The 8,888-nt window shown below is 48.1% G+C and overlaps 1 protein-coding gene across 4 annotated transcripts in view; it reads right to left on the reverse strand.

Moving 5' to 3' along the window:
• The window catches only part of LOC127556643 (zinc finger protein 665-like), a 92,629-nt gene extending 85,909 nt beyond the window's left edge, over positions 1 to 6,720 (reverse strand). Inside the window, exons 1-3 of one of the 4 annotated variants that reach the window (XM_051989909.1) lie at positions 6,597 to 6,706; positions 4,222 to 4,552; positions 1,654 to 1,745 (exon numbers count right to left, since the gene is read on the reverse strand). In XM_051989909.1, coding sequence (XP_051845869.1) covers positions 1,654 to 1,745; positions 4,222 to 4,252 — 123 coding nt within the window. In that variant the 5' untranslated portion in view covers positions 4,253 to 4,552; positions 6,597 to 6,706. Of the gene's footprint in view, positions 1 to 1,653; positions 1,746 to 4,221; positions 4,553 to 6,596 lie in introns of all 4 variants that reach the window. The other 3 variants (XM_051989915.1, XM_051989910.1, XM_051989914.1) reach the window with 3 other exon arrangements.
• Positions 6,721 to 8,888: the final 2,168 nt, after the last annotated feature.

Consider the following 8,888-nt stretch of genomic DNA (forward strand, 5'->3'; position numbering starts at 1 on the left):
TCTTTCCCTCATCTCTTCCAAATTTCCCTCTTATTGCTGAGTGTATCATCGTCCTCCCTCAATTCTGAACTTCCCGCCACTCAGTAAACATTCCCAAAGCACCTCCAAGCAGTGCCCGGGCACAGCCACCCTATCCTGGCACTTCCACCTCTGGCGCATCTCACCTGAGATTCATCCTGACTATCTCGCCACACCAGCGCAGACCCGGCTGGCCCTTCAGGCCTAGATTCCTGCAGGTCTTCCTCCTCACGGCTGCCTTTTAAGTCTTACCAAAAGTTCGCCTTCCACAAGAAGCCTTCCTCAATTCTTCAAGGTGCTTTTCCTCTGGTTACCCCTCCCCCCCATTTGTCCTGCCTAGAACTTATTTGATAAAGTTGTTTACATTGTCCGGGAGCCCTTAGGAGACCGCTTTTTGCTTTTGTTAGTATCCCCAGCACAGAGCCTAATATATAGTAGATGATTTAAAAAAGCTAGCTGACTATATGACTGACTGAAATACTCTTATCAAAACAATTTTTTAAAAGTTCCTACACTGAAATAAAGAACATAATGTTATTGTGGGGTCTTCTAAGTAAATATGCAGCTCACAAAGATATGTTTGCTTCTGACTTTAATCCCACTACTGCAGTGAATCAGGAATCCAGAGAGCTGCGTCCTCCCTTGCTAGGTATGTGTTCTAAGGGAATTAAAGACAGAAAAAGGCCTTCATATATACTAAAAGATTTATAGTAGCGATTTTTGTATTGGAAAACCATTGCAAACAAACGAGGAGTAACTCCACGAGGAATAACTAAACTGTGGTAGAGGAATGGAAGGGAATATGAGGAATAATGACTATCAGGAACACGGGGAAGTGAGTGAAGACTTTTAGGACAAATGCCAGTGGAAGTCTGCAGAATCAGGAATCCAAATACACAATTACAACAATGCCAACAAGAACCACACGGCAACAGTGATAAGGACACCAAGCTTGATTCCCCAAGAAAAGGTGCAAAAACAAACATCCTTCCCTACTTCAGACTGGGAAGACCATGGACCAAGAGGTAGATCCCATCAAACTTGAATTCCATGCTAATTAGTTTTGCTGAGCTGTTTCATGTTTAATTCTTTGTTATAGAGATGATTCCCTGGATAAGAAATAGGGGAAGGTAAGTTTCTGTGAATCAGGAATCCCTCAGGTGAGCACATTATTTGAATCTGCACTGCACAGTTCCATTGGGCTGAAAGCAATAATTGTATCTGATATAATTACAACTTCAAACAGAGAAAATTCAAATACTTCAGGAGATTCACTATTCACACTAATCAGGAACTTCCTGAACATATTAAGAAATGAAGAGGATGTAAAAACAAAAGATATCAATCATTCTTTTAAAAGAAGACACTGGGTCTAATTCCAGTTCTCTGCCTTCTGAGATCAGGCAAGGCCTTTTATCTCCCGAGCTCAGTTTGGGGGGCTCGGGCTGGCTGACCTACCCTCACAATTTATCAACCCGACAGTGTCTGTCAGAAAAGGCTTGTTTTCTTGAAAATAAAACTGGGGCTCTGAGTCCTCAGAAGGATATGGGTGGGAAGAGACCAAAGGCAAAAGAAGGTGATTTATCTGCTCTAAGAAATGAACCAGCATTTGGGAGAGAAAAAACTCCAACTCACCTGGATTCCATCCGACAGGAGATCAGAGGTCATTCCTTCCTCCTGCTCCGGGACCCTTTCTTGGGGAAGGGCAGAGTCTTGAGAAGGGAGAGCTGAGGGGAGAAAAGGGGCCATGAGGGAGATTGATTCTGACGTGTAGTCTTCAGACTCAGCAGTGGGGAAATCCCCACACAACCATAGGGGTGTGTGACCCCGTGATCCCTACAAAGAAAGGTCAAAGGGCTCTGCAGAGCAATCTGGACACTGCAGGAAAAGGTTAAGGAGAGGGGCTCCAGGGCCTGAGACCCTGACCCGACTCTGTGGTCAGAACAGGCCCACTGAGGGAACTACTAAGGTCTGAACTGGGCTAAAGGTACGCCGAGGTGCTGCAAACTGTGATCCTCTTACATAAGGGATAATAATCATAATCAGTCTCACAGTATTCATAGCATACTCCTGAATAGAGAGCATTAAAGTTTGAAAAGCACTTTACAAATATTATCTCATTTCATCCTCAGAAACAGCCCGGAAAGTAAGTGCATTTATTACCGCCACATTACAGATAAGGAAACTGAGGCAATGCCCAGGATCCTATGGCTGGTCAGTGACTGAGAGTGGACGTAAACTCCAATTCTTCTGGCTCTAGCTCTGGTCACCGGGCCACCTGACTTCCTTGGGAACGAGTACCCCAATTCTCCTCTCTAGCTCATTGGATGCAATTTTTAGGGTTCTTTGGATAGTGTTATTTTCTCCCCGTACAGTTTTAGTCTCAAAGAGGCCTGGTGGATACGGCCCAAAATAAGATTAAGGCATTAGAGTTTTAATGTCAGCTGACCTAAGCTTCTCATTCAATTTCTAGGATCTCACTTTGCAAATATGGAAAATGGGGAAGAAAAAATGACATCACAGATGTGTAGAACAAGATGACGTTTGGGTAAACATTTAAAAAGCAACTGCCAGTGCTTTCTGAAAGCATGAAGGGAAGAATGGTGAATGGGCTGTTACCTCCCAGCTACTCCTCCTTCAGGAACAACCAACAGAAAATTATTTTCCCACCTTGATTCCATAGGGAGCTTATTTCTAGCAGAGGGAGGGGAAGACAAAAAGAAGACTGGACTATGGAGTAATTCTGGGGCTCACCGTAGGCTTCAAATATTCTCATGTAATGAGGATGATACCCTGAGAGCTTCCTCGAAGCAAGGGCCTTCATCTGGGACTAGGAAACCCCACAGTGTTTATCACTAGTTTTCAGGGGTCCACGAACTTGGATAAGCCAATAATTTATATCTTTATTTTCACTAATTTCTAAGTTTTCCTTTCCTTCCATTAAAAAAAAAAAAAAGGTATTCTGTGAAGGGGTCTAAGGGAGTCCAGCAGAAAGTCAGAGCCCATAAACCAATAAAAGAATAAGAAATTCTGCTGGACACACATGATACGGACAGTGGAATACCCCAAGTGGGGCTCAGAGATGGGAAGGGCCTCCCCAGTGTGAAAAGCACATCCCTGCAGCGACGATCCACCATTTGTGTGTCACGGACCCCTTTGGCAATCTGGCAGAAATTCTTCTCAGAAGCAGGTTTTTAAATGCATAAAACAATACACCAATTGCAAAGGAAATCATCATATTGATAGTTATCACAATATTTTAAAAACTAAGTTCATGGACCATAGATTAGGAAGCTCTGAGCTAGAACATGGAGAGGAGGGTGTAATCAAATATTAATAATCAATAAACATTTATTAAGCACCTAGTGGGGACACCAAGGAAGGTAAGACTCTGAAAGGACAAGAGATCATGTTGGATACCCACCAGTGGCCTGCCTACTTATATCATGACTAATTTGAAGAGTCCTACGTATAAATGCTTTGTAGACATAAGCACATATATAACAGCAAACATTTGGGGGGGGGGGGTGTGTGGCAGTTGGAGTTAAGTGACTTGCCCAGGATCACACAGCTACTAAATATTACATGTCTGAGGCTGGATTTGAATTCCTCCTGACTTCAGAGATGGTGTTCTATCTCCTTTGCCATCTAATTGCCCCAATAGTTAACATTTATAAATACATTATTTTAATTGATCCTCACAACCCTGGGAAGGTAGGCACTATTTCCCATTTTACAGATGAGAGTACTGAGGAAGAGGTTGAGTGACTTTTCCAGGGTGATACAGCAGGAGCGTGTTTAGGGCTGGATCTGAGATCTACCACACAATCCACTAGTGACCTCCACATATCTATGTGGGTTTATCCATAGCTGTGTGAGAATACTGACTGATATAGTTTTCTCCACACAAGCAGAGCTTTGGATAGTTCTGGATCTGTGACTCCATCACTGTTCATAATGCTCTATCTGTAGCTTTAGCTGACTATCAGCTACAACGGATCGGAACATCTTTTCCCCAGCTCCAGCCAGGACTGACCCATTGACAATGAAGAGCTCCAATGACATTCCCTATGGACAATGCTGTGGCCCTAGAAACTGAGGGGCATAGACCTCATTGGAGCGGGGCCAGGGACACCACACCAGGAATTCAAATTCGGAACACGACTTGCTGGGTCGCCCGCCCCCAACTCTGGTCATCCTCACCTCTCCCAACCACTTGGGCCAGGTTCTCCATGATCACCTCGGCCTCGCGGGATGCTCTGGCTTTACTCCAAAGGCAAGATGGAGAGCTGCCTTTCCCATCAGCCTGTGTCCGGCAGCGGGAGCCCCCTCCGAGGGATGCTGGTGTCCCAAGCACACTTCCTTTCCTCTAAGTCACTGTTGAGGCTCCTTGGCCTTCACTAGGCCCGCACAAGGTCCAGCTGGCCGGACCAGCATCCCAGGAGCCCGTCTCCCCTGGAGGAACCTTCTGCTGGCACTTGTGGAGTGGCTCGGTCGCCGATCTCAGCCCGGGCTCCTGCAGCAATCAAAGGCCCTGCGCAGACAAGAGACCCCAGTGAACTTCATCCATTCCAAACACTCGATAATCACTCTTCAATGGGACAGACACTGGGCCCGTCTGAGTCTTGAAAACCTACATCAAAGTCTGGCCACCGACACACATTAGCTGTGGGACTAGCACAAGGCATTTATCTTTCTCCTCCCAAAGTCTATGAAGGAGATAGGGATGAATAATAGACTCTTTGAAGCAGGGGCCCTCAAAAATGGGGGAGAATCCTATTTTGGTTTTTGTATCTCATGTTCTTTTACTGTGATATTATCTCCCCCATTAGAATGTGAACTCTTTGAAGGAAGGGACCTAATTTCTGCCTTTCCCTGAATTCCCAGAGCCTAAGAAAAGCACTTTAAAAATGCTTGCTCAACAGGATTAACATGGAAATAGGTTTGAAATGATTGTACACGTATAACCCCTACTAAACTGCTTGCTGTCTTGAGGAAAGGGGACAGAAGGAAAGGAGGGAGAAAAAAATTTAGAACTCAAAATCACCCAAAAAATGAATACTGAAATCTATCTTTACATGTAATTGGAAAATAAAATGCTATTAAGTAAAAAATAAAAAAGCGCTGGCTGACTTAACAGGGCAAGTCCTTGGCATAGAAGGGCAGCTTAATAAAGGCTTGTTGAAAGTGAACCGGATAAAGGCTTTGCCAGGGAGGGCTCCCTCTCTGCCGGCACTCTCTGTTCTCCCCGAAGATCACGCTGTGAATGTGTCCCAGCCAAAGTTTGCTCCTCTCAGGGCTCCAGGAGGAAGGTCCCTGGCGCTCCTCGCCTCATCCGGGTGTTTGCTGGGAAACCCAGAGGGGGTCATGTCTCTAAAGCCCCAGACTTAGAGTCTAGGGCAGGTCGCCTCTTAAATGAACGTGCCGGCTTTCTTAGAATAAACAACTGCACAAATACACACACTATAAATGTACAGATATGGATACTGAGAGAGACTGAGAAAGTCCAGGGAGAGAGAAAGAAGGGGGGAGGGAAGGAAGGAGTGTGTGTGGGGGGGTCAGAAATAAGAGATGAGGAAAGGGCTTGCAGGAGAGGTCCCCTGGGAAAACAAGAGGACGCCGGAACAAAGCGCGGAGAATTGGGGGCAGCAGAGCCCTGGAACGGTGAGGAGGGGGTGCGGGGAGCTGCCTCCCTGTGTCCCTCCCCAGAGCTGGCAGCTTTTCACCCGCAGCAAACCTGCACTAAAGGTCCTCCCAGGCCCCTCCCGGCCCCACCCTGGCGTCCCGCCCACCCGAGTCCTGGGCCGCCTCCACCTGAGCTCCCGGTCCCCCATCACAACACCAGCGGGAGGAGGGGCGGGGCCTCCAAGGCCCGCCCCCTCTAGCGCTCCACATTTTTGTAACTAAACAAACGCCGGCGCAGGTGCTTTCTGCTAAATGGGAGGGGGGAACACGTGACTGCTTAAGAGTTACAGTCCCACAGGACAATAAAGGTTTGTCGCCCACCCAACCCTCTCCTCAGGGTTCCGGGGACTCGGACCCAGCCACTCATGCCCCTGCAGGCAGGACTGTCCTCCAGGAGGGACACGGGGCCTCCGGCCGCAAAGGCCTCAGGCGTGAGCACCCTCGGACACCCAGCGGGGCAGGAAAGGAGGTACGGGGGTCCAGGTCTCAGTCTCCCGTTCCCGCTCCGCCCCGCCCCTGCCCACTGCCCACCTGGGTGTGCACGCGCACGCACACACACACACTCATGCACTAACACATTCATGCTCTCCCCCAGGCGAGCACCCCGTTTCACCGGCACAGCCTCCGACCCTCAGGCAAGGCCACGCTCATGCACGCACGCGCGGGCGCACACACCCCCATCCCCTCCCCGGGAGTACTTGCTCTTAAACTGACATCCACACCCGGTAACAGACGCTAGCACCCAAACCCAGGCGACCCCAGGGTCCTCGGCCCAACAGGGCCTCCCCCCCCTCCACAGCTCCTGTGCAAGAGCACGCATACTCACAGACACGCATGCCCACACTCCAACGCCTCAGGGAACCCCAGCTTTCCTCCCTCCCCCTTTTCCTCACCTGCGCTGCAGAGCTGACCCACGAAACAAAGGCTCGAAGGAACGTCCGGGCCCCGCGGAGAACAGCGCCTGCGCGTCTCGAGCCCTGAAACTACAACTTCCAAGATTTCTCTAGAATCGATGCGAGCTGGATCTGAAGGCGCAGGCCCAGTCTGCGATCCCGATGATTTCTGGGAAATGGAGTCTTCTCTGCCTCTGTTCCTAACGAACATCAGGAACCGCCGGGTTCCCGAGACTCCATTTCCCAGAGAGCTCAGCGGCGCTCATTTCACCTGAGTTTTTAGGGCCACGCTCTGGGGAAGAAGCAGGAAGGAGGCAGGTGGCAGGTGGCAGGTGGCTTGTCGCAGGTGGGATCTGACTCCAAGAATGAGAGTGTAGAACAGACAGTTCTGGAGAGGGGAGCGAGGAAAGAGCTCTCTGCGCTCTGCACAGGACTAGCTCCGGCTCCCACCCCTTGAGGAGCTAGGCCATCTCTTGGCACCTGAACTCAGGTCCGGGTCCCTGCGACCACAGCTGTTGTGACACGTGTAGACCCTTACCACGTTCTTTCTAAACCATCCCGTGTCCAGCGTGAGCTTTGCAGTTCATTGCCCCGGAAGCGCCCCAGGAGCCCCCTGTGGTCCGACCTGGGGACCTACCCCCGGGGTGGAGTGAGCCCCTTGTACAGCGCTGTAGAAAGGCGAGTTCCTGCGGACGTGGCTGTATGCAAAGCACAAAGTCACGGTCCCCATTTGTTCGCTGGCTTGTCCTTGCAGTTTCTCACCCTCGGGCGTTCCAACTCCCCACTTCCTCCAAAGTTCAGGTCAAGGGAAGCCTTCGCTGATCGTCCCGGCTGCCGTTAATTTGAATTTACATTATTATCTACTTGTACATACATTTTAGAGGATGTGTTGGGGGCGGGGTGCTGTTCTTGCCCATGTAGGTTAAAGGCCTGTGTGAGGCTGCCCGGATGTGGAAGGCAGGGAAGCACCTGAATTTCATCCCACTCCATTCCCCGAGGCAGATTTTGGTTTCTGATAGGAGGGGAAGCTGGAGGGTAGGACTAGGCAACAACTACTCCAAAGAGGGGAGCGTGGACCCAGTTCTATCTCCCTTCTTCCTTAAATATTCTATTAAATTAAATATTAAATTATAAAAATTATTCTATTAAATTAAATATTAAATAGTCTAGGGGAACAGTTTTTAAGTTCAAGCAAAGTGATATAATTGAAGGTTTAGGAGACGGTTATAAATATTATAAATATTAACTTGTCTTCAGGAAGAGCTTAAGCTCATTTTAATGATCATGCCATGTCTGTGGTGGACGGGGTACATATCTAGAGGTAAGTATGTGGGCAACAAAGCAGGAAGACTACCCAGCAAATGGGGAAACAGAATAGGGATATGATGCTTAATCTTCCTCCACCATGTGTGTCTATCCTTTCTGGATGATGGGACACACTCATTTCTGCAGTAAAACAGACTTTTAACTTCACTTCTTTCTGAGTCCAAGAGGTTTATTTTTCACAAAGCTAAGCTAAGCTTCTCATCTCTATTTCATAATGAGGAAAGTTTAATATGCAAGACAACCCCTTTTCTACCATATACCACTTCTGCAGAAAGAATATCTGTATCCCATTTATACAAAGAATCCCATTTATACAAGGTGATAGCAAAACAAAGTTCAGATGCTGAGCAAAGCAAGCAGAACCAGGAATACATTGTACACAATAGCAGCAAGAATGATGATCTGTAAGGGTCCATTAGAGAGGCCAGGCAAGCACAGTTAGGATATAATACAGGTCCTGGAAGTCCCTGGATGTTATTGGGTATGAGTACATAGGGACTTCCTTAGTGTGTGGAATCTCCAGCCACAGCGGGAATCCTAAACACTCTGAAAGCCTGTCAGGAATGGGAAGTATCTCTATCTCTGATTGGCTGTGCTTATGACCTCATGGGCCTGATATAAGCTCAGTGGAGGAGGAGACCAACCCCCTTTCCACCCCTTTTTTATCTGGAACACGGCCTATGAGGTCATAGGGTGAGGTGTAAACCACGTGAATAAAGTCTAGGCTTGTCTGCTAAAACTCTTGGTGCTCTGTTGTGCTTAAAGTGCATCCATATGGGATAGCAGCCAGCGGATTTCTGAAGGCCTCAGGAAGAGGTTAGAATGATAGTAATATTTACCAGAGATTTCTCTGACAGGCCTTGGGAATCAGGAGTGACTGGCAATAGCAAATGCAATGATAGCATGTTGTAATCGATCAACTATGAAAAGCTTGATTCTTCTCAGTGGTTCAGTGATCCAAGGCAA

Source organism: Antechinus flavipes, chromosome 3, assembly GCF_016432865.1.
Source record: "Antechinus flavipes isolate AdamAnt ecotype Samford, QLD, Australia chromosome 3, AdamAnt_v2, whole genome shotgun sequence".
Classification (NCBI taxonomy): domain Eukaryota; kingdom Metazoa; phylum Chordata; class Mammalia; order Dasyuromorphia; family Dasyuridae; genus Antechinus; species Antechinus flavipes.